Source organism: Protopterus annectens, chromosome 1.part0, assembly GCF_019279795.1.
Source record: "Protopterus annectens isolate FY-2018-M chromosome 1.part0, PAN1.0, whole genome shotgun sequence".
Classification (NCBI taxonomy): domain Eukaryota; kingdom Metazoa; phylum Chordata; order Ceratodontiformes; family Protopteridae; genus Protopterus; species Protopterus annectens.
Window position 1 is genome coordinate 545,905,217 of NC_056725.1, and position 26,211 is coordinate 545,931,427.

A 26,211-nucleotide genomic window follows, 5' to 3' on the forward strand; every position below is an offset into this window, starting at 1 on the left:
AGTCACGCTTCAATCAATACTTCCGTTTCTCGAAACGGGCGATTGGATGTGCTCTATAGATCTCAAGGATGTGTACTGCCACATCAAAATGGTCAGGCCATCCAGGGATCACTTGCATTTCTGGCTGCGGGCCAGTCTGTACCAATTCCGAGCTCTGCCCTTTGGTCTCACCACAGCCCCCAGAGTGTTCACCAAATGTATGGCAGTGGTCACAGCTCACCTGAGAAGTTTAGGATTCTGGGTGTTTCCATATCTGGACGACTGGCTCCTCACCGCCGCCACCAGACATCAACTAATTCGAGCCAGAGATTACACTATCAACCTGTGTTCCAGGTTGGGTATAACCTTAAATTTCGAAAAATCTGCTTTATTGCCGTCGCAGCATATTTCCTTTATAGGAGCAGATCTAGACACCACTCCCTGGTCAGATTGCCTCAAGAAAGAGTAATATCTTTCCGAAGTCAAGTGTCCCATTTGTTAACGGAAAGGAGAGTTCCGGCATTCCAGGTTCTGAAGCTGTTAGGCACCATGGCAGCGACACTCATAGCAGTTCCTCTTGGACAAATGCACATGAGGATACTCCAATGGTTACTATTCACACAGTGGTCTTATCAACAGCTCCCAATGTCACATCAAATTCTTCTGACAAATGCTTGCAAAAAGGACCTTCTTTGGTGGTTGAACAGCCACCAAGTTACTGTAGGTCACCCATTTGTACTTCCCCCTCCCACAGTGACCACGGATGCTTCCCTGATAGGGTGGCGGGGGCGGTTTCAGGGAAGAACTGTCCAAGGCACTTGGTCAGACATGGAATCTCATTTGCACATCAATGTCCTAGAGTTGAGAGCGGTGTTTCTAGTGTTGCAACGCTTTCACGACACTCTACCTCGAGAGACGATTGCAATACAGACAGACAACATGTCAGTAGTCTGGTACATCAACAAGCAAGGGGGAACCAAGTCTTACCCCTTATGCCAAGAGGCTCTGAGAGTTTGGCAGTGGGCTGTATCCACCGGGTGCTTTCTGGTAGCAACGCACATACCCGGGTCATCCAACGTGATAGCAGACAAACTGAGCAGAGCCATTCTGTTGCCTCACGAGTGGTCCCTCAAAGAACTTGTGGCGGAAAGGATATTCCGCAGATGGGGCCAGCCTTGCTGTGACTTTTTTGCATCCCCGATGAATGCCAAATGCAGAAGCTACTTTGCCCTGTACCCTCCACCGGGGACAGCCCAAGGGACTCACTCGTACACGATTGGCCTTCGGGTCTCCTTTATGCCTTCCTTCCAACCCCTCTGATCCCCAGATTCTTACAGAAAGCCAAAAGCCTGGGAAGGACTGTTATTCTAATAGCCCCGTTTTGGCCTCTGCAGATATGGTTTCCCCTTCCTACAGCAATACCAAGTGGAAGAACCTTTGGTTCTGGACCCAGTGCCAGACCTTCTAACTCATTCATCGGGAGTTCTTTATCCCTCTCTTGTCTCCCACAAACTGACAGCTTGGCTGCTCCACTTCCCAACCTAGCCAGGTCACATGATTTGTCTCCAGCGGTCCAACAAATTTTAGTTTCCTCTCACAAAGTCTCCACCAGGAAACTTTATAACAGCAAATGGAAGCGATTTGTTCATTGGGCTTCTCAGCATGGTATTGATCCCTATGTCGCCCCTATTCATAGTATTCTGGAATTCTTTACTTCGCTCTTTCACGATGGTGCAGCAGCTTCTACGATAAGGGTTCAATTGGCTGCCATATCTAACTTCCATGTGGGATACAGTGGTTCTGTCCCACAGATTATGTAACGCCTTTTTGAAAGGAACTCATCACCTTAGGCCACCTATCAGACATCCTGTTACTCCCTGGAATCTGAATTTGGTACTATCTCAACTCATTCTTCCCCCTTTTGAGCCTGCATCATCTTGTCCTTTGAAGTTCCTTTCTTGGAAGACAATTTTCCTGGTGGCTATTACTTCGGCGCGTAGAGTTTCTGAACTACAAGCACATTCTATCAGGCCTCCATATCTAGTCTTTTACCCTGGCAGAGTGTCTTTAAGAACAGATCCAACCTTTCTTCCTAAGGTCTGCACCGAGGCAAACTTGAATCAGTCTATTGACCACCTTACTTTTTTCAGACATCATGCTAATAGAATGGAGTACATGTTACATAAGCTTGATGTTCACAGACAATTGAGGTTTTATTTGGACAGAACAAAAGAATTTAGGAAATCTGATCAATTATTCATTTCCTATGCAGACAGTAAGAAAGGTTTTTCGGTATCCAAAGTTACATTGACCAAATAGATTTCTGATTGTATAAAATTTGTATGTTCTTCAGCTAAACAACCTTTAGAAAGTGAGGTGAAAGCTCATTCTACCAGGGCTGTTTCTACGTCCTTAGCCCACGCAGCCCATCTACCTTTGAACACCATTTGTGCAGCTGCTACTTGGTCCAAACCTCATATGTTTATCACTCATTACAAAGTGGACAGGGCATCCAGGGACAGGGCTTCCTTTGGTTCCACCGTTCTCAGGAATATACTCCCATGAGCTGCCCAGGATTAGGGTGCATGGGACGCTACCCACGTGTAAAGAACAAATGGCGAGATTGAACAACTTCACATAAAGAAGTTATGTATTTACCATAACGTTCCATGTGAGTTGTTCATCTCGCCTTTGTTCTTACACTCCCTCCCACCTTCCCCCACCAGGTTATGGAAGAATGGGTATGACTGGTGGTCTGGTTGGTCTTGCTTGTGTCCTTCGTTCCAGACATATTATTGTTTAGTTATTGTAAATAGTTATGTACTATGTGCATTTTTTGTAATTGGTTGCTTAGTGTGTTTTTTTCTTGCTGGATCAGTAAACTAGATCTGGGGTTGGTAAGAGAGCATCATGGGATAGGGACTGTGCTTCAAGCTACTCAAAGATCGTGAGCTTGGAAAGCGGCCAACTCGGGGCCGATGGATCGGCACCGACCCCACGTGTAAAGAACAAAGGCGAGATGAACAACTGACATGGAACATTATGGTGAGAACATAACTTCTTTTTTAATGTTTCTGTATGATTTTGTTGTTTTGCAGAGGTCGCGTATACAACCTTAGCATGGTGTTTGTTGTCGCACTGTGCATTGTTTGGTGGGGTTTGCCTCAAGTGTGAAGATGAGAAAAAATAACTGCTGAGCTGGGAACTCTTAAAATAGGAAATAGTAGCCACTGAAAAAGGTTCACTGGAACACGTATCTGTTGTTTGTGACTGGTGTAATATAACTAAAGTATTTAGAGAACATAACATGTATTTTTACTGTTGTTCATTTAAGTTAAATCTTGAAGTACTAAATGTAAAGTGTATTTTGCATCCATTTAAAGAATAAAGTTCTGAAAAGGATATTTTCTTTCTTTTCTTCAGTCCACTATGTCGAAGAACTGCATTAAGCTTCTCTGTGAAGATCCAGTTTTTCAAGAATATATCAAGTGCATTCTAATGGATGAGAGAAAATTTCTGAACAATAATGTAGTTTATACATTTTTGACCCATTTTCTTCTCAAGGTATAAAGAATTGTGTTTGTGTTTGAAGTTGTTCAACATTTGGTCACTTTGAAGTGCATTATCATTTTCACAAATAGTAGGTGTTACACAAACTATATTTATTGTTCAAGCACACTAAAATTATATTCCTGTCTTTAAATTCAGTTTAATTTATTCTTGAGTAACCTGTTCAATTCAGTGTCTCAGGAGAGTTGGAGACTGTCCCGCCAATCAGTTGGTTCAAGGCTGTGAACTAGTCTTGAACAGATCATCAACCCATTGCAGGGTTTATACATGCACACACGGACGTATAATGCACACACCCTGTGGATAATTTGAAGGAACACCAGTTCTTTAAAATGTGGGAGGAAACTGGAGCACATATCGAAAACCCAAATGGACACTGGGAGGATATACATACACCATACAGAAGAGTAACCAGGTGCTCTGAGGCGGCGTCACTAACTGCTGCACCACAGTTTCACCTGCTGGTGAAATGTATCATTGGAATATTCACTCTTGCAGAAATTGTGCTTATGACAGTCATAGTATAGTTTAAAAACAGCTGCACTGTCCTTTCCACACCCCTAAGAACCCACTATGTTCTACCCATTCGTTATTTATTTGCTTGAACTTGAAATGAGATTTTCTTGTAAACTTAACAAGCCTATTGTTTCTCCACAGCAGTTGTCTTCCAGCAGTATTCTCAAGGCATTGCCAGAGCCTCAGCAAGTAGAAAAGGTATAAGTTACATTAGTTGAAGCAGTATGGTGTACATCAGACAACACTCTGTCAGAAATCCAGTTTGGAAAGGCTCTTCAGCTTGTAGGCCCTAGGCCTGTGATGATAGTTTTTGGAGTAAAAATGTTCTTTATATGGATCACTGCTATAGTAGTAACCTTTGGAATGATGTCCAGTCCAATTTCCAGAGCTCTATACCTCATCTCCCGAGTGGTTGAGTCATCCGCCCAAGAGACGTCACCACACTACCAGTATTAAGGGGAGGTCGCTCATACTACCTTCATTTTTTTCTTGCCAGGATCGGTGTCAGACATGCCCTCAATTATTTGGGCACAGTACATAGGTTATCATTTCAGCTATGAACTCTGGAATTTCTGGACTGATAAATTTACCACTGGGGAAAATCTGTTTTTGTTCCCCTTGTTGATTTGGTATTTTTTAGGTCATTGGGAGCTTGCAGGCATGTATAGGCTTAGGTCCTAAATGTGGTATGTTCCTGTCCAAGAAAGAAGGAAAGTGTGCATGTTGTCATCAGATTACATACAAAGATTTTCATATTCATTGTTTTTTTCACTCAGGGCTTAGCCAAGACATACGTGCTTGCATTGCTTGTATGAGATTTATCTCGAAGACCTTATTTAGTTAGGTAGGTAGTTAGTTTAGTTATATTTTAAATTTGTTAATAAAAAAAATCAACACCTCTGAAGAAAGCAAGTGATTCTTTAGGTGTATCTTGATCAACAGAAGCTGGAATCCCTTTCCTGGCAGGCTGCTATGTCAGATGATGCACAGCCACAAAAAAACTTGTTAAGCATATGATGCAGAGAATTGAGTCCCCTGGTAGAGGAAAAAGTGAAATACTGGGGATGATGGCACCTCTGTCTCATGTAGTTCCTTTAAGCCTGATAGCTTCTCAGAGGCACTTATAGACTCTGTGGCTCCAACACCTATTGCTACCAAGGCCTTGAGCGCTGCCACTCAGGAGACTGCTATACCATCAGCCATGAACACTCATCTTCTGGGGCTGAAGTACTTTTCCCTGGAGTTATTCCTGAAACCAGTCCTCAGACCAGCCACATCAGGCACCTGGTTAGGTGAGTTGATTTCTATTATTCTTGTACAAGAGGGCACTAATAGTCCCATAACTGAAGGGCAGAACTTTGCCACACGCCTGGTCTCATAAGGCAGCTACTACCATCCTTTTGATGAAAGGCAAAACAAAATAGCCATATACTGTGTAGAGTCTATTGTGTTTCCCTCTCTAGTTTGCTGTCAATTCCTTGGCTCCTTTCCCATTTTTTCCAAAAAAATCCACCCCTTCTTCCCTGTTTTCTATTCCACTGCTTGCACTCATCCCTGTTGGCAAAATCTTTCTCCATTTTTATGTTGGCTTAGTTCTTAGAATACTTTCTGCAACTTTATCTATATTATGTTGCACATGATTGTTATTCCCCTTAAGGATCTGCATCCAAAATACTTCTCTTTCCTTATTTTTTGAACTCTCCTGTAGTTTTATTATTTCTTTCCACATTGACTTATAACGTACTGCATACCTTATTTATATAAGCCTCAACTCTGTAGCTCAAAGTTTCAATTAGAATCAGCAAGTCCTCAACTCTTACCGTATTCCCCTCCAAGTAAATTCCTTCAACTCTTTTTTAATTGTCATTCACAACTTCTCATATGGTTTATAAAAATATATCTGACCAGTGTATAAAACTGAACAGTTGAAAACAAATTCACTACTTGTATATTACTTCCATTTCCATAATTGAGATAAAATTTCAACTGTTTTCTGCACTTTCTGATTAACTAAAACAATATTTACTGCATAGCTGTTTGTTTAAACTGTGAAACTGCATTTTACTGCATTTTTACATTGTCTGCTAATTGAATTCTTCTTAAAACTGTAAATACTGATCATCTGCTTGTTTTTTTTTTCTTTTCATTTTACTTGTTTGCTGCAGTTGAAAAACACTAGTATAGACTAGGGTATTTTTTTTTTTGCTGAATCTAGTACTGATGTTTATCGTGTTTCACTGTTGCAGTCATTACACTTTGGTTATCCTGCTGGCATGCTACCCGCAGTCGGCCTGAATTCCAAAGTCTAGGTCCGGCGTCGGTTGCTGTCGCCTCTTCCCTGATGTCAGTGCGCCAGGGGTATAAAAGATGCAGCCGATGCCATTTTCTTCAGTCTTTCTTGCCGCGCAGTGCCCGAACCAAAAGCAGTTCGCAAGTGCCGGTCGGCTGACTCTTGAGATTTTCAAAGACGAATTTCAGATCCGAAGTCTTCATTAAAGCTAAGTACCCCGTTGGGGAAACTTTTTTCTTGCTCCAGACTGTTGTCAGAAAAAGTTAACAATTGTATTTCTTGTGGGAAGCAAATACCTCATAAGGATTTTCACTCTTACTGTATTCCTTGCCTAGGCCCTGATTACAATGTTGCTAGCTGTCGGTTTTGTGCTAGATTTAACCAACGCACTATTAAGCGTCGGTACGATTTTGCTTTTCATTACTTTGGCCGAAGATTCAATTATATAATGCCGTCGGAACAACCGACGACCGGAGTATCTAAAAAGTGCAAGGAAAAAGAAAAGGACAGGCATCTGAGGTCCAAAACCCGACTACAAGGCTTCCGCTAAGCCAGTCGCCGGTTCGTTGGTTCTCAGTGAGGTGCTTTCGCAGCTCCTGAGGCCCGCTACCTCAGAGCCACAGGCCGCTGACGACTCCCACGTGGAGCCAGCTAGGCCTCTGAATACTCAAGGTATTGGACACTTGGAAACTATTCCCTCAGATGGGTCCGGGGCCACTGAGTAGGCATTGGCGTCTGAGGGTGTTTTCACACCTACACAGTTAAATGTAAAGACTACTTCAGCTTCCAAAGCAAAGACTAAAGCAGCTCTAAAGACAAAGAAACAAGTACAGCATTCTCCTGGACAGACTTCCATGCCTAAAAAACAGATGCTCAAAATGGCCGAAGACCTAATTACATTGATCAGGGGTTCCCATCCCCCTCCTGACAAGAAGCCTAGGCAAGAGACAGAATATGAATCTTCAGATCAGGTTTCCATTTCCTCCTCTGAACAGGAATACTCTCTTCCTCCTTATGAGGATTCTGATGCTGAAGAATCTATCCCTTCAGCCTCCCCGCCTGAGGACTATTCTTTTGGGGAAACCCTGCATACCATGAGGGAGCACTTCCATTGGGAGAGCCAAGACTTTCAGAATCTAAGAAAAGACTTGGAGATTTTCTTTTACTACCTCAACACAGACCTCTGGCTATTCCTCCTGTGCTAGACATTGTAGATGTATTTTCAGAATCCGGCCTTTCTCCCGATTCCTTTACCCCCTGCCCCTGTTAAACCAGACAGATACTACAGGGTTCCAGATTCACATAAATTCCTTTATAATAACCCTGCTGCTGACCCAGAAACTATTTCTCAGGGTCCCAAAGGGGTCAAGGCTTTTACTGCAAAAAATCCTATCCCCTCTGACAGAGATTCAAGGGCACTAGACAGATGGGGAAAAAAGGTTTACACTTCTGCAACTTTGGCTGTGAGGGCTTTAAACTGTCACTTTCATATGCTTAAATATCAGCAATACTTAATGTCACTGCTTAAACAGAAAATGTCAAATTCTGAATGTGCAGAAAATAAGGAAATACAGGATTTATTGCATGCTACTGAACAAGTAGGAAAGCATACATTGCAATGTGGTTTTGATTCTTTGGAGGCCTCTTGCAGGGCTGCAGTTACGGGTTCTGTCATTAGGAGGCATGCTTGGTTAAAGGAACAGAATCTGCCTGTTCATGTTAAAGCAAAATTACTAGATGCTCCATTACAGCATGATACTTTATTTGGTGTTAAGCAGAGGAGGTGCTGAAAAAAATGGAGGACAAAGCGAAATCTATGCAAACAGGATTTCTTACAGGTACAGCCACCCAGATTTAGCAGGAACTGGCCTACAAAGAATTGGTCCTTTCCAATGTTGGGCCACAAAGAGGCAGATACAGATGCCCCAGAGGCAGATCCCAGCCCCAGGGCTCATACAGGCCTAAACAGTGGGGTGCTTCTACTTCCAAATGCGGAGAAGACAAATCACAGCCGTACAGGAAACAGTCCCAATGACTTCCCTCTGCCAGCACCAAGCACTTATCTTTTGGCAGCCCCCTTAAGGGGAAAACTTGCACTTTTTTCTCCAAATTGGCACATGATCACCCAGGACAAATGGATCTTGAATATAGTGTCCAAGGGCTACAGGTTCCACTTTCATACCCTGCCAAGGGCAAAAGGTATGCCAGACCTGCCACACAGTCAATGGGCAGAGGCACAAAAACAAGTTTCATCCCTCATGGGCATGAGGGTCATTCAGAGAGTACCACAGCAAGAGTAGGGACAAGGATTTTACTCAAGACTTTGCTTGGTACCCAGAAAGGACAAAGCCTGGAGACCAGTACTGGACCTGTCTATTCTAAATACATTTCTGGACGTTCCAAAATTCAAAATGTTAACTCTGCAGCAGCTTCTGCCCATGCTGGGCAAGAACGCTTGGCTTGTAACTTTGGACCTAAAAGAGGCGTACCTGCATGTACCTATCGGACAATCTTGCAGAAAATACCTCAGATTCATAGCTGGCTCAATGCACTACCAATTCTCTGCACTGCCCTTTGACTTATCTACTGTGCCCAGGGTCTTCACAAAACACCTGGCACCAGTAATTGCATTTTGCAGACAAAGAGGAATTCAAATATATCCTTACTTGGACGATTGCCTTATTCAAGCAGAGAATAAGGACATTCTACTAAAACATCTGGCGTTTGTAAAAAGATTATTAATTTGCCTAGGGTACACAGTAAACGAAAAGAAATCAGAACTATTACCCTCTCAAGAGATAATATTACTGGGTGCAAGCTTAAATACAACTGCCGACATGGCTTATCTCATGCCAGACAAGCAAAGGCAACTGACTTCTTACTTCAAAATGTTGGCAACAAAAACCCAGTTATCTACAAGGAAAATTCTGCAGGCTTTGGGCTTCATGGCATCCTGCATTCTGCTAATTCCATATGCCAGACTGCATATGAGGAAACTACAATGGTATCTAAAAAGTGTTTGGACTCAACATTGTCACAGTCTGGAAACATTAATTACCCTCATTCCTTGCCTGCAACAGGAGTTTCGATGGTGGGCACAGGCCTGTCACCACAACAAGGGACAGCCATTCACCCTACCCACAGCCAGGCAGACAATAACAACAGATGCATCAGATTATGCCTGGGGAGCCCACATGGCAGGAAAATGTATTCAGGGCACATGGCCCACAAGCCAAATGCATCTTCATATCAATCAAAAAGAGATGCTAGCTGTTCAGAATGCCCTGACAACTTTCAAGGATCTACTTCATCCAGGACAACTACTGATAAGGACAGACAATACTACAGTCATGTAGTACATAAACAAGCAGGGAGGCACACATTCCTACCCCCTTTGCAGATAAGCCATGACCTTGTGGTACACAGCATTGACTTTTCAAGTACACCTGCAAGCACAATTCCTGCCAGGAAAGATAAATTCTCTGGCAGACGAACTAAGCAGAAACCTCATGGATCCCCACGAGTGGCAACTGGATCCACAAGTCTTCAGCATAATTACAAAGAAATGGGGATGCCCAGACATAGATCTATTTGCCTCCCCTCACAACTGCCAACTACAGAGATTCTGCACAAGGACTTATCACAAGCAAGCAGGGAAAGTGAACGCTCTATCATTCAGCTGGAAAAACCTAACAGTGTATGCCTTTCCTCCTCTGCCTCTCCTCCCCAAGGTACTCCTAAAGGTCAGACAAGAGAAGCCAAAAATGATTCTGATTGCTCCAGACTGGCCCCGCCAGCACTGGTACCCAATCCTAAAGAGCTTGTCTCAGGGCCCAGCCTGGACATTGCCTCTAATTCCTCACTTACTGACTCAACGAAACAATCAGATCCTGCACAGCCAACTCAGAACCCTAAATCTGGCAGCATGGCGGATATTGTAGCCATTCAGAACACACCTCTCTCTAAAGCAGTGATGGATGTTATTTTGGAGGCCAGGAGGCCCAGTACCAGGAAATCTTATGCAGAAAAATGGAAAAGATTCTGTGCTTGGAACCAGGCACAAGGAATTGACACGTTTGTACCAAATATTCCTCAGATTTTACAATACCTAACTGAGATGCTGGACAAAGGCCTATCTTTTTCATCAATTAAAATCCATGCCTCTGCCATTTCAGTTCATTATAATACGGAACCACCAATTTTTTCACATCCATTGCTAAGGCAGTACCTCAGAGGGGCCAAAAACATAAGACCCCCAAGGAGAGCACCAATACCTGCATGGGACCTTAATTATGTCTTGGAAAAACTCACACTACCGCCTTTTGAGCCAGCCAGTACAGCTGAAATAAAGTTCTTATCTTGGAAAACAGTTCTGCTCCTAGCAATAACCTCTGCAAGACGAGTCTCAGAATTACAGGCACTCATGGCTGTGGAACTTTTTATCATCTTCCATCCAGACAAGGTTTCTCTGAAGACTAACCCCACTTTTATGCCTAAGGTAGTGTCCAGTGTGGCCCTTAACCAAACCATTAATTTGCCTACTTTTTATCCAAGCCCACAGAATAAGGGTGAGAGACTCCTGCATTCTTTGGACATACACAGACAGCTATGCTTCTGCTTGGACAGAACTAAAGCTTTCAGAAAGACTGAGCAACTCTTAGTGGCATATGCTGCAGGATCACAAGGAAAGGCTATCTCAAAGCAGACTATTTCAAAATGGATAGGCCACTGTATTCGTTTCTGCTATTCACAACATGGCAAATCAGTGCCTAAGGGCATTAGGCCACATTCAACCAGAGCAGCAGCCACTTCAGCAGCCTTCCTCAGAGGAGTTCCAACCAAAGACATTTTAGAGGCTGCAACCTGGAGCTCAGTGCACAGTTTTACCAAGCACTACCACTTACCTCTCTACTCTGAATCCAGAGCAGGCTTTGCCACTGCAGTTCTGCAGGGCCTTATAGCCTCCCCTAATCCTATTTAGACCCAGCCACCCAACCTCAGCTTTGGGATTCAACCCAAGTGTAATGACTGCAACAGTGAAACACGATGAACATAGTAGAGTTGTGTGCCTACCATAAATGTAGATGTTCGAGTGTATTCACTGTTGCAGTCCAGATTACCCACCCACCATCCCCCCTTTTTCTTTGCTGGGACTTATCTGTACTTCTCTATCCTATACAACCTATGGGGTGTATTTGCTTGTAGAGGAAGGAAATGTTTATTTTACTGCATGCATACTTATTGGCATAATTTTTAGCCTTCCTATTTGGGGGCACCTGACATCTGGGGCAAGAAAAACTGAAGAAAATGGCGTCAGCTGCATCTTTTATACCCCTGGCGCACTGACGTAAGGGAAGAGGCGACAGCAACCGACGCCGGACCAAGACTTTGGAATTCAGGCCAACTGCGGGTAGCCTGCCAGCAGGATAACCCAAGTGTAATGACTGCAACAGTGAATACACTCGAACATCTACATTTATGGTAGGTACACAACTGTACTTTTGTGACCTTTGGAGCTTGTAAAACAGTTAATCTTTTGTCTGGGGAGCCCCCCCCCCCCTGTACCCTCGTGGCAGGAAGATACAGTTTGGACTGATCTAGTTAGAATTACTGTTGCAGAGCACTGTTTAGGGCATTTTGATTGGATAATTTGAACTTTGGCTGTTTCCTTTTCTTCTGCTTTAAAAAGCCTGTGTTTGAATCGGTTTGTGTCTGTTTGCCCATTGCACAGCATCTCGCACTACTGATCAGAGGGATTGCTGGTTACTGACGCCTACTCTCTAGCTTCTACCTAAACCAGAGCGGTTCATTCCCAAACCTAATACCTTCCCCTGCTGTATTCCCTCTTCGGCTGTTATAGCCAGACCAGGATTATTCCTGGGACCATGAACTGTCAGTTTCCCTCCTTTTCTCCTACAAACCTGGATGACATTGGTTTACTGAGGTGGTGTAGCAACTTCCTCATGTACACTGACAACTCCCTACTTCTAAATCATTCCTGTACCATTTGTGAGATGCACCTACATTATGAATCTGGAATCACAGCTCTCTTGCACACTAAACAACATGTTGTCTGCCCACCTAACATAACTCCTTCTCATGACACACAGCATGCACATAGACCAACATATGTGAGGGTACTCACAAAAAAGTCAACCTGAATACATACATAGTAAACCAACCATAACACCGAAAACACACAATACACATAATGACACAAGCACAAGTGTCTCACCATCAAAGCCCATAAGGCAATACACATCCACTCCAAATGTCGTAGTCCTAGGAGACTGTATAGTGAGACATACAAACATTCCCCTCACCAGGCTGAACAAGGAGAAAGTCACGGTCAGCAGTCTTTCTGGTGCCAGGATTCGTCAGATCAAGCAAGCACTCTATTCTCTCAACAAGTACTGTTATGATTTAGTTATAGTGCATGTTGGTGTGAATGACTTGAGACGTTCCACCCTGGACTACATGAAGAGAGACATGATTGAGCTCTCTGATTATTTGTCACAGGCAGGTATGTCCCTACCCTTGAGCACCATATTACCCTCGCCTAGGGTGATCATACAGTAATAAACAAAATCATTGGCTTCAGTAATTGGCTTAGTTTTTGGTGTCATTCTTAGGGGATCCAGTTTCTGTCAGCCAGGGATGGCATGGTCAATAGACTTCGATGCTATGCCAGAGATGATCTTCATACGTCACCCCTCGGATTTTGGCTACTGGCAAAGGCTCTTGCCACTCCCATAGTGCATTTTTAGGCAATGTCACAAGGACAAAATTCCCAATCTAAAAATTTCATCAAAAGACAGCCTCAAGGTTATGCTGCTAAATGCTAGGAGTCTTAGCATGAAACTGCACTCACTGGAAGCAGTCCTCATCTTGGAAGACACTAACATCTATGCAGTCACAGAGACCCGATTCAAGGCTGTGGAGAGCACCCCAGCCATACCGGGGGTTACAACTTCTACCACACGTTCAGACCACGAATGGAAGGCATGAAAACTAAAGGAGGCGGAGTATCAATATTCATTAAAGATAAATACACCTCCAGATTGGTTAAACACTATGATTCCCTGGAAACACTTCAGGTGCAACTAACTGTTAGTAGGACACCTATTCAAGTCATTGCCAGCTACTGGTCCCCCCTCCATGAATCAGAACACCCACTCTGCCTACTTGGATCTACTGGAATCCATCAAGATATATCCAAACACCGCAGATCTGGGTGAATTTAATTACCCGTCCATTGACTGGATAAATTACTCATGCTCAAACTCACTTGCCCAAAGATTCCTCAAGTTTATTAACTCCAACACCCTGGACCAGCAGGTGGACACCCCAACTAGGGGTGCCAACTTCCTGGATCTGGTGCTTACCCATATAGGGGACTGCTGTAACACCCCCACTGTGAGGTCTTCTCTTATCAGATCTGACCACATGTCAGTCTCATTCAAAGTAACTATCACACCTGAACCCTCTCTCAGCAGACACTAAACTAAAAAACTTCTCCAAAGCAGATTATTTCCTTTTAAAGGATTTTAAAAATAGCTTCACTGCATCTCCCCCCTCAGATGGAAATGGCAACTATGTCTAGTCCGACATAAATGCTTTTTGGAAACACCTGTATAACTGCATTGACATGGATGTACCTTGTAGGACCAAAACAACCTCTTCATGGAAGAGCAAACCTGCCTGGTGGACAACTGTCATTAACAGGCTTTACAGTAAGTGGAAGAAATTGTTGTCCAAAAGCTTGCCCTAAACTGGAAACACTCCCTCCTCAGCTTAAACAAGGAAATAAGACCTTGTGAAGTCCTCCAAAGCAAACTACGAATCCAAATTAGCGTCCTCACTAAGGGCAACCATAAGGCATTCTTTAGTTGTATCCATAGCCTAAAAGGTAAGACCCAGATTTACACCGAACTGATAGTTAATGATACCACATACACTGAGCTTGTGGAGACAGTAAACCTGTTAGCCAACAGGTTCTGTGAAAACTTCACCCCCCTGTTCCCAACACACATACCCCATGACATTCTTTCCACCTGTCCCTCACCTTGTATCTCTAGAGAGGAGGTTGTATATGCTGCCTCTAAGGTCAAAAACACTGGATCTGTGGGACCTGATAACATTCCAGGCTGCATACTGTATGGGTTCTAACAAGAACCAGTAATACCATTGGGTACTCTTTTCAGTTATACGGTAAGTGCCGGCTTCATCCCAGCTGAATGGAGACCAGCCACCATTATCCCCGTGCACAAAGGTGGTGCTTTCACTGACTCCAGGAACTATAGACCTATTAGCCTGACTAGCCTTATCTGTAAAGCCATAGAGTGAATAATCATGGACCTTATCAACAAAGACAGAGGTAATTTCTAAATACATGTCCTTACTCAGTTTGAATTTGTCAAAGGGAAATCATGGCTGTTAAACCTGGTGGACTTCTTTGACACAGTCTCCGCAGCTTTGGATGAGGGGAAAACTGTGCATGCAGCCTACCTGGATTTGGCCAAGGCTTTTGACACTATTCCCCACACAGGCAGTATTGACAAACTCACCCAGATAGGCATCAACCCTTATATCGTTAGGTGGGTCACTAACTGGCTCACCGGTAAAACCCATAAAGTCAAAATGGGGGAATACACTTCCAACAGCAGACCCATAACCAGTGGTGTTCCACAGGGATCAGTCCTGGGACCTCTACTGTTCGGAATCTATTTCTCTGAAGTACAAGCAAAAACTAAAGGTCTATGGCTGACAAAGTTTGCTGATGACTGCAAACTGGGAGCGGTCATAGAATCCCCAAACAATGACAACATCCTGCAAGAGGGTCTTACCCAAACAAATGACTGGTACCAAAGTCACGACCTTAAACTCAGTACAGCAAAATGTATTATCATCCCTTTTAGTAAGAACAATGTTCCAACTAACTACCACATCAGTAGAAATACCCTAAGCATGCACTCAGTGGTGAGAGGCTTGGGCACGCATGTTGACGGCAACCTTACCTTTGATCACTGTGTCTCCACAGTGCTAAGAAGGGCATTATCTATTGCTCATCTCATAAGTAAGGCCATTGCCTCCAGAAAAAAAAAAAGTTGTTATAACCTCCCTGTACTCTTCCCTCATCAAGCCAATAATTAAGTATAAGGTCCCTTTTGGTATGTACTTTTCCATGCACCTGCAGCAATTGGAGAGACCACAAAGGTTCCTCACAAGGAGAATTCAAGGTCTTCAGCATCTGTCCTATGTGGATAGGCTGAAATCACTGTCTATTTACTCCATTTCATACAGACTACTCAGAGGCATTCTCTGCCTTGCTTATAAGGCAATCTCTGACTATTCTTTATTAGAAATGCTGCATATCCGTTAAGTCCAGTGGCTCACGGGTTACTCGCTCTAAAGATCTTAACCTGGTACATGACATTAATAGAACCTGCTGGAGGGACAGATTTATCTCCCAGAGGATAACCACACCTGTGGAAGAGACTCCCAGCTCATGTAAACCAGAACACCTCTTTGGTCCTCTTCAAGAGCAGTCTGGACAATTGGATGGGTAATGAGAAATTCACCCTCGGGGTGCCACCAGTGCCTGTCTTGGACAGGAGAAATAGGAGCTGATCGTGGAGACAAGGGCAGAACTTGGCTGCTAGGGTTGTAAGGGCCGTAGGACCATTAGCCTAGTAACTTACTATGATCCCAAGAGTTTCCAGCTTCTCAGTTTTGTATCCTCTTTTGTTTAGTCTCTTCTTACATATCCTTAGCTGCCATAGCAGAATTCTTTTTAATCTATAACCCTAAATGACTTAATCTTATCATGTCCCAGTAAGTATAGGTATTACTGAACCAATTCATACGTGGGTAAGCCATTTACTTCTGTAGCCTTTGTTTTACTTCCATTAATTTTGTACCCCTAAATTATTTGAAACTGTCTCAAAATGTTTCACAATACTGAAATTTTGTTTTCTGGATTTATCAAGTACAAAATAATATAATCTACAATCAAAGTTGAATTTTCTTGATTACCATACTGGTTATATCCCTGAATTTGAGTGTCCCTTTTTTCTTTGACAGTGGCTGTAAATATAAAGCAAATAACAAAGGGGAAAGCCGACACCCTGACTAGTTCTTCTCTTCAAACATAACTTGAAGTAGAACCCTCACACCTTAATTCTTGGATCTGACCATTCATATCTCCTTCTAATTTGCCCTATTATTCTATCAGGTAATGCAGATTCTTCCATTGCCATAATCATGAAATCCTAGCCGACTGTATCAAATACTTTCTCTGCATCAACACCCTCCAAACAATAGCAGTAATTTCTTGCATTTTGCTTCTGTCTGGATCATCATTCTACTAATGTTGTCAGATGTTTGCCTGCTGTGTACAAAATGACAGTGATCTGTAGTTATTAAGTTTGGGAATACCTTTGCCATACTGTTAGCTAGTGTAGACTTAGTCTTTTAACGTTCAATTTCCACAGGAGTACTGCCTGTTCTTGCAGACTTCCCTGTTTATTAATTATACATCACCATTTTTTATTTCCTTAGACTGATTTTATGAAATTAATGCAATTATGAAAATATTAATAGTCATAATTGCTTTACAAAAAGAAAGCATTTCAGTTTCAAAAAGTCCTCACATTACCCACTGTGTTTTAATGTATATATTGATGTTCATAGTGTTTCACTGTTGCAGTCATTACAATTGGGTTATCCTGCTGGCAGGCTACCCACAGTCGGCCTGAATTCCAAAGTCTAGGTCCGGCGTCGGTTGCTGTTGCCTCCTCCCTGACGTCAGTGCGCCAGGGGTATAAAAGATGCAGCCGACACCATTTTCTTCAGTCTTTCTTGCCAGGCGGTGCCCCAAGCAAAAGTTCACAAGTGCCGGTCGGCCGACTCCTGAGATTTTCAGGTTCGAATTTCAGATCCGAAGTCTTCATTAAAAGCTAAGTACCCTGTTGGGGAAACTTTTTTCTTGCTCCAGACCTATGTCAGAAAAAGTTAATAACTGTATTTCTTGTGGGAAGCAAATACCTCATAAGGATTTTCATTCTTACTGTATTCCTTGCTTAGGCCCTGACCACGACATTGCTAGCTGTCGGTTTTGTGCTAGATTTAACCAACACACTATTAAGTGTCGGTACAATTTTGCATTTCATTACTTTGGCAGACGATTTAATTATATAATGCCGTTGGAACAGCCGACTACCGAAGTTTACAAAAAACGCAAAGAAAAAGAAAAGGACAGGCATCCGAGGTCCAAAACCGACTACTAGGCTTCTTCTAGGCCAGTCGCCGGTTCTCAGTGAGGCGCTTTCGCAGCCCCTGACGATTGCTACTTTAGAGCCTCAGGCCAATACCAACTCCCACGTGGAGTCAACCAGGCCTACAGAAACTCAAGGTATTGGACCTTCGGAAACCATTCCCTCAGATGGGTCCGGAGCTGCTGAGCAGGCATCGGCTTCTAAGGGCGTTTTCAGGCCTACACACTTATATGTTAAAACGACTTCAGCTTCAAAGGCTAAGACTAAAGCTGCTTTAAAGACAAAGAAACAAGTACAACAGCCCCATGCACAGGCCTCCATGCCTGAAAAAACTGATGCTCAAAATGCTGAAGACGTGATTACTTTGATCAGGGGTTCTCATCCCCCTCCTGACAAGAGGACTAGGCAAGAGACAGAATATGACTCTTCAGATCAGGTTTCCATTTCGTCTGATTCCTCTTCTGATCAGCAATACTCTCTTCCTCCTTATGAGTATTCTGATGCTGAAGAATCTATCCCCTCAGCTTTTCCACCTGAGGATTATTATTTTGGGGAAACACTGCATACCATGAGGGAGCATTTCCATTGGGAGAGCCAAGATTATTCAGAATCTAAGAAAAGGCTCAGAGACTTTCTTTTACTGCCTCGGCAGAGGCCCCTTGCTATTCCACCTCTGCTAGACATTGTAGATGATGTATTTTCAGAGTCCAGTCTGGCTCCTGACTCGCTATTGACTCCTCACCTCCAGCTCCTGTTAAGCCAGACAGATACTACACGGTTCCAGACTCCCACAAATTTCTTTTTAAAAATCCTGCTGCTGACCCAGAAATTATCTCTCAGGGTCCCAAGGGGGTCAAGGCTTCCACTGCAAAAAAACCCTACCCCCTCTGACAGAGATTCCAGGGCACTGGACAGATGGGGAGAAAAGATTTACACTTTTGCTACCTTGTCTATAAGGGCTTTAAATTGTAAGTTTCTTATGCTTAAATACCAGCAATATATAATGTCACTGCTTAAACAGAAAATGTTGACAAATTCTGAATGTGCAGAAAATAAAGAAATTCAGGATTTATTGCATGCAGCTGAACAAGTTGGAAAGCATACTTTACAATGTGGTTTTGATTCCTTGGAGGCCTCCTGCAGAGCCGCTGTTACGGGTTCTGTCATTAGGAGGCATGCTTGGTTAAGGGAACAGAATCTGCCTGATCATGTTAAAGCAAAATTATTAGATGCTCCATTACAGCATGATACCTTGTTTGGATTTAAAGCAGAAGAGGTGTTAAAGAAAATGGAGGACAAAGCCAAATTATGCAGACAGTCAAGGATTTCTTACAGGTACAGCCACCAAGATTTAGCAGACACTGGCCTACAAAGAATTGGTCCTTTCCAGAGTCAGACAGGCCACAAAGAGGCAGATACAGACACCCTAGAGGCATATCCCAGCCCCAAGGCTCATACAGGTAGGCCACAAAGAGGCAGATGCAGATGCCCTAGAGGCATATCCCAGCCCCAAGGCTCATACAGGTAGGCCACAAAGAGGCAGATACAGATGCCCTAGAGGCATATCCCAGCCCCAAGGCTCATACAAGTCTAAACAATGGGGTGCTTCTACCTCCAAAAGCAGAGAAGGCAAGTCACAGCCATACAGAAAGCAGTCCCAATGACTTCTCCCTGCCAGCGCCAAGCACGTATCTACTGGCAGCTCCTTTAGGGGGGAAAGTAGCACTTTTTTCTCAAAACTGGCACCTTATCACCCAGGACAAATGGGTCTTGAACATAGTGTCACAAGGTTACAGGTTCCACTTTCACACCCTGCCAAGGGCAAACGGTATGCCAGACCTGACAAAAAAATCAATGGGCAGAGGCACAGAAGCAAGTTTCATCCCTCATGGACATGTGGGCCATTCAGCAAGTACCACAGCAAGAGCAGGGACAAGGATTTTACTCAAGACTTTTCTTGGTGCCCAGAAAGGACAAAACCTGGAGGCCAATACTGGACCTATCTATTCTAAACACATACCTGGATATTCCAAAAATCAAAATGTTGACTTTGCAGCAGCTTCTGCCCATGCTGGGCAAGAAGGCTTGGCTTGTAACTTTAGACCTAAAAGAGGCATACCTGCATGTCCCAATCAGACAATCATGCAGAAGATACCTCAGATTCATAGCTGGATCAATGCACTACCAATTCTCTGCACTGCCCTTTGGCTTATCTACTGCGCCCAGGGTCTTCACAAAATGCCTGGCACCAGTAATTGCATTTAGCAGACAAAGAGGAATACAAATATATCCTTACTTGGACGACTGCCTTATTCAATCAGAGAACAAGGACATACTACTTCAGCATCTGGCGTTTGTAAAAAGATTATTAACATGCCTAGGGTCCACAGTTAACGAAAAGAAATCAAAACTTGTACCCTTTCAAGAGATAATATTCCTGGGTGCAAGCTTAAATACAACTGCCCAGATGGCTTATCTCACGCCAGACAAACAAAGGCAACTGTCTACTTATTTCAAAAGGTTGGCAACAAACACCCAGTTAACTGCAAGAAAAATTCTGCAGGCTTTGGGCTTCATGGCATCCTGCATTCTGCTAATTCCATATGCAAAACTGCATATGAGGAAACTACAATGGTATCTAAAAAGTGTTTGGACTCAACATTGCCACAGCCTGGAAACAATAATTACACTCATTCCCTGCCTACAACAGGAGTTTCAGTGGTGGGCAAAGGCCTGTCACCACAACAAGGGGCAGCCATTCACCATACCCCCAGCCAGGCAAACATTGACAACAGATGCATCAGATTATGCCTGGGGGCACACATGGCAGGAAGATGTATTCAGTGCTCATGGTCCGCAATCCAAATGCATCTACATATCAATCAAAAAGTGATGCTAGTTGTTCAAAATGCCCTGACAGCCTTCAAGGATCTACTTCATCCAGGACAACTGATAAAGACGGACAATACTACAGTCATGTGGTACATAAGCAGGGAGGCACACATTCCTACCCCCTTTGCAGACTAGCCATGACTTTGTGGGACACAGCATTGACTTACCAAGTACATCTGCAAGCACAATTCCTGCCATGAAAGATAAATACTCTGGCAGACAAACTAAGCAAAAACCTCATGGATCCCCACGAGTGGAAATTGGACCACAAATCTTCAACATGATAACAAGGAGTTAGGGATGCCCAGGCATAGATCTATTTGCCTCCCCTCACAACTGCCAGCTACAGAGATATTCTGCACAAGGACTTATCACAAGCAAGCATGGAAAGTGGATGCTCTATCTTTCAGCTGGAAAAACTTAACAGTATACGCCTTTCCCTTACTGCCTCTCCTCCCTAAGGTACTCCTAAAGGTCAGACAAGAGAAGCCAAAAATTATACTCATTGCCCCAGACTGGCCCCACCAGCACTGGTACCCAGTCCTAAGGAACTTAACTCAATGCCCAGCATGGACATTACCTCAAATTCCTCACTTACTGACCCAACAAAACAATCAGATCCTGCACAACCAACTCAGGACCTTAAATCTTGCAGCATGGCGGATAATGTAGCTTTTCAAAACACACCTCTCTCTAAAGCGGTTATGGATGTTATCTTGGAGGCCAGGAGGCCCAGTACCAGAAAATCTTATGCAGAAAAATGGAAGAGATTTTGTGCTTGGAACCATGCACAAGGAATTGACATGATTGTTCCAAATATCCCTCCGATTTAGCAATACTTAACTGAGATGCTGGACAAAGGCCTATCCTTTTCATCAATTAAGATTCATGCCTCTGCCATTTCAGCTCATTAAAATACAGAGCCACCTATTTTTTCTCATCCTTTATTAAGGCAGTACCTCAGAGGAGCCAAAAACGTACGGCCTTCAAGGAGATCACCAGTACCTGCATGGGACCTCAATTATGTCTTGGAAAAACTCACTGTGCCTCCTTTTGAGCCAGCCGCTACAGCTGATGTAACATTTTTATCATGGAAAACAGCTCTGCTCCTAGCAGTAACCTCTGCAAGACGAGTCTCATAGCTACAGGCACTCATGGCTGTGGAACCTTCTGTCATTTCCATCCAGATAGGGTTTCTCTAAGGATAAACCCCACTTTTATGCCTAAGGTAGTGTCCAATGTGGCCCTCAACCAAACTATTCATTTGTCTACCTTTTATCCAAACCCACAGAATAAGGGTGAGAAACGTCTGCATTCTTTTAACATACACAGACAGCTGCGCTTCTACTTAGACAGAACCAAAGCTTTCAGAAAGACGGAGTAGTTACCGGTAGCATATACTGCAGGATCACAAGGAAAGGCTATCTCAAAGCAGACTGTTTCAAAGTGGATAGGTCACTGCATTCGTCTATGCTGTTCTCAGCATGGCAAATTAGTGCCTAAGGGCAATAGGCCACATTCAACCAGAGCAGCAGCCACTTCAGCAGCCTTCCTCAGAGGAGTGCCAACCAAAGACATTTTAGAGGCTGCAACCTGGAGTTCAGGGCATACTTTTACTTTTACAAAGCACTACCACTTACCACTCTACTCCAAATCCAGGGCAGGCTTTGCCAATGCAGTACTGCAAGGCCTCATAGCCGCTCCTAATTGTATTTAGTTCCAACCTCCCAACCTTAGCTTTGGGATTCAACCCAATTGTAATGACTGCAACAGTGAAACACGATGAACATAGTACAGTTGTTTACCTACCATAAATGTAGATGTTACAGTGTATTCACTGTTGCAGTCCAGGTTACCCACCCACCATCTCCCTTACCTTTGCTGGACCTTATATGTACTTCTCTATTCTATACAACCTATGTGGTGTATTTGCCTGTAGATGAAGGAAACTTGTTACTTAGTGCATGCATGCTTTATTGACATTTTTAGCCTACCCTTTTGGGGGCACCTGACATCTGGAAACTGAAGAAAATGACGTTGGCTGCATCTTTTATACACCTGGCACACTGACGTCAGGGAGGAGGCGACAGCAACCGACGCTGGACCTAGACTTTGGAATTCAGGCCGACTGTGGGTAGCCTGCCAGCAGGATAACCCAATTGTAATGACTACAACAGTGAATACACTCTAACATCTACATTTATGGTAGGTACACGACTGTACTTTCCCGTACATTCCATTTACTAAAAATGTAATGTGCCTCTTCCCTTATTTAAACATACCCTCCTCCATTTCTCATATCTCCTTTACAACATTCAATAAAGCTGTTACCATTGGTTTAGTGTTTGATTTCCTGTTTCTAGAAATTGCTTCTTTTTATTTCAACCAACAGCATTAAACTTAGTAGGGCTTTACTGTGAGTTGCAATTCAATTTCTATATCCCAGCTTAAAAGAATAATTTACTTAGTTGGCTTGGGAGTGCCTTCTGTGTGGAGTCTGCATGTCCTCCCTGCGGTTGGGCAGCGTTTGAAAGACATGCATGCATAAATGGGCGTGCCTTCGTTGAAGGTTGAGCGTCGAGCTGGCACCTCGGCGTTTCCTAAAAATCTACTGCCAATCATTAGCGGACCAGATTTCCGCTGTGGCGACCCCTTAGAAAGACAAACAATAATTTGCTCCCCCAAAATTTCTGACAAAGTACCCTGTTTTGGAATTTTTTAAATCTACCAACTCATTGCATCTCCAAAAAAAGTGTTCCCAAGTTCCCCATTACACCACCAGCAATTGCTATCTTCCTTTGGGAAAAAAATTCTCTGTCTACATGGGTTATAAAAATACCCGTGCAAACACTTCCATGCAAAAATCCTAAACCTTGTAGATTTTGTTGCATAGAGTACATTGGGTGCATACAAATATTCCACCATTGTATCTCTGTATACTGCATTTCCAGTCTACTTTCCAATTCTAACTTTTGCTTTATACTTATAATTGTCATGCATTATTTTGTATGCCCTACTAATTGTCAATTTTTAACTGCAGCTTCTGGTTTAGACTCAATGCTAAACTCAACCAGAGTCTTTCATTTAACACTCCCCTATTCCTTTCTCAGCGGCTATACTCTATTATCAGTTCTTTTTAAGGAAAGCAATAATCCAACCCACAGTCCATACTTCTGCTTGACCTCATCCCAGTCGGTCACTTTTCCCTCCCTAGTTGTTTGCTTCAAGTACCTTTGTTCTCTTGCTAATTTTTCTCCATTAAATTCCAGCTCCCTAGTGCTTGTTTTCTGTGTCTCTACTTCCAGTCATCCCTGTTGGGGAAACACAGTGGCATTTCATGTTACTAAAGTAACTTTCAGCATGGGCAGAAGGGGAAAAAATATGATTTAGAGTAATCAGCATGTCATTTTTTTCTTCCTGTCTTCTTCATTAAGAAGCATGATTTGTGTCCAGCATTAAGTTATGTTTTTACCGGTATAATTGGGGGCTACCAGGCACTTCAGGACCCAGGATATTTGCCCACTTTGTCTCTCTAGTGCTGGCCCTGGTCCATAGGGCCTGAGTCATGGCTGAAAAAAAAGTTGGAGGACCACCAATTTATTAACCTGGTTATCACATATAGTTCAAAAAATAACATTGTTTTAATTTGTACAGGCTAGGTCTGGTCATGGTCTATTTTTTTAATTTGCTGAATGTAGTGTCGTTAGTAAGTACTTTTTATGACTCCAGGACGTTCAGCAATGTCATGGTCACAAAATCCAGATAATCCACCAGAAAATCAGTTAGATAGCTTTTTAGGGAACTTTTATAGTAAAAAAAAAAGTATTTCTGTGAAGGATACAGAAACCCACACTTCCATCCACCCCCACCCTATCCCCCCAATGGAATGCAGAAGCTATAACCCACAAAGTCATGCTGCTTATTGTAATCATTTCTGGAGCTACTGCACCACTGGGCAATAAAATCCTCTGTTGCAATAGCTGGCATCATGTAGCTAAATTGTTGACTTTTTTGTTTGTTCTTGTTTTCCCAGTTCAGCCACAGTGATGTTAGCTCACTGTTCTCGTTCCATTTTTGTATCTGTTTAGTATCTTCCCACAGGTGTTAAAATGTAGCAGGTTTTTTTCACATTGTGCATACACACACACATGCACACTCGCTGCCGACAGCCATCATCCCCCTTCCAGCCATTCGGCTCATGCATTCATTATCCGTCACCAGAACAAGGGCTGACAGAAATGGGCAATAGGTGACAGTTATTTGGTGTGGTTTGTGTATTATTTTTTTGTGCCTTATTTCCCATGCATGCTTGAGTATGAGGAGGGAGGTGGGTACAAGTGAGTTGATGGTGCTGGATGGTCCTTGTTTTCCGCAAGGAGCACATACCAGCAAGCAACCCCATCCTTCAGCTTCAAGCATAGAAGTTGGCTTCCTTGATTTCCAAGGGAAAAAATCTTACTTCTTCATGTGCTCGCTGAGCATGTACCTCCTCCCCCTTTCCCCAAAGAGAGAGAGTTGAGTGGGCCACACCTCTTCACTCCCCTCACCCTCCCTACATGGCTTGTCAAGTTCTGGAATGCTAATAAAACCCTGGTCACCTGGGACACAGTCAGGACGCCTCCTGCCAGTACCCTTGAAATAGGCTGCTCATTTCGATTGGAATTAACCCATTCTGTTCTGCTTAGCGCAGTTTGCAATTCATGACACCTACTATCTTATCCACTGACAGATAGTTAAGTATTTTTTGTACTGAAATACTTTGTAGTACTTTTTTGAGAAGGTTGTGAGTGAAAATGGTGTCCTCTTGCCCAGTCCATCTACCGTATTACCTAAGTAAACAAATCAGTAAAATAAAGGAATTGATGACATTCAGTACTGCCTAACTGACTTTAGACATTATTTCCACATTCAAATATTCCACTTTCTGTTGCTTCTCGTGCGTCAGACTCCGTGGACCAGCTATAGCAGTTTCAGTGCCACCAAACTACCCTTGAATTTCTCTGCAGTTAATTCATTTTGTACCAGTACAGTTACTACTGTTTGCAAAGTAGACTATGTCCTGTTTCAGTATTTGTTCATGTTGTAATCTAACTCTTTTCATTTTCTTTTCAGGTCCAAAGTCATGTTTTCTCAGGAGCAAACTGTACCAGCTTCGTTAATAATCTCATAACAAATTTCATAAATCAGTACCGTAGTATTGAAACAGATTTTACAAATCAATCAGATCTATCCAGAGCAAGTGAAGCTCTGAATGGGGTACGTATTTTTTTTACCTTAAAGATGCTATGAAAGTCAAACCATTTTTTTTTTTCAGTATTTGAAAAGAAGCAAGTTCCTTTGGTTGTGTTTTAGTGATCAGTATGCTATACTTAAAAATTAGATGGCGTTTTTCATTTCTAAATTAGTTAAAAAAAAATGTAACATAAATTTGAGAAGTTTTTCTAGATTGCTGTTATGACCTGAATTACTGATGACACAGCTCTGCACTCTTGTGGTATTTGCACCGACCTTCCTGGCCAGCACATTATATATCTTACTCTTCACAGTTCACTGTTCTAGTTTGTGATTGATGTGTTTGGTCCAGCATTTGCCTTCCAAGGTGATTGAAAGATATTTGGACTACTCTGAAAATTAAACCATGAACATGACTTGCTTCTTCCGAAGTAAAAATATAACTGAATTTCTTCC

General features: G+C 43.0%; 1 protein-coding gene across 1 annotated transcript in view; it reads left to right on the plus strand.

The window, feature by feature from the left end:
• USP34 (ubiquitin specific peptidase 34) overlaps positions 1–26,211 on the plus strand; it is a gene marked incomplete in the record, with an annotated part of 5,849,982 nt that overhangs the window by 5,754,862 nt on the left and 68,909 nt on the right. Inside the window, 2 exon segments of the mRNA XM_044061224.1 lie at positions 3,403–3,543; positions 25,636–25,779. Coding sequence (XP_043917159.1) covers positions 3,403–3,543; positions 25,636–25,779 — 285 coding nt within the window.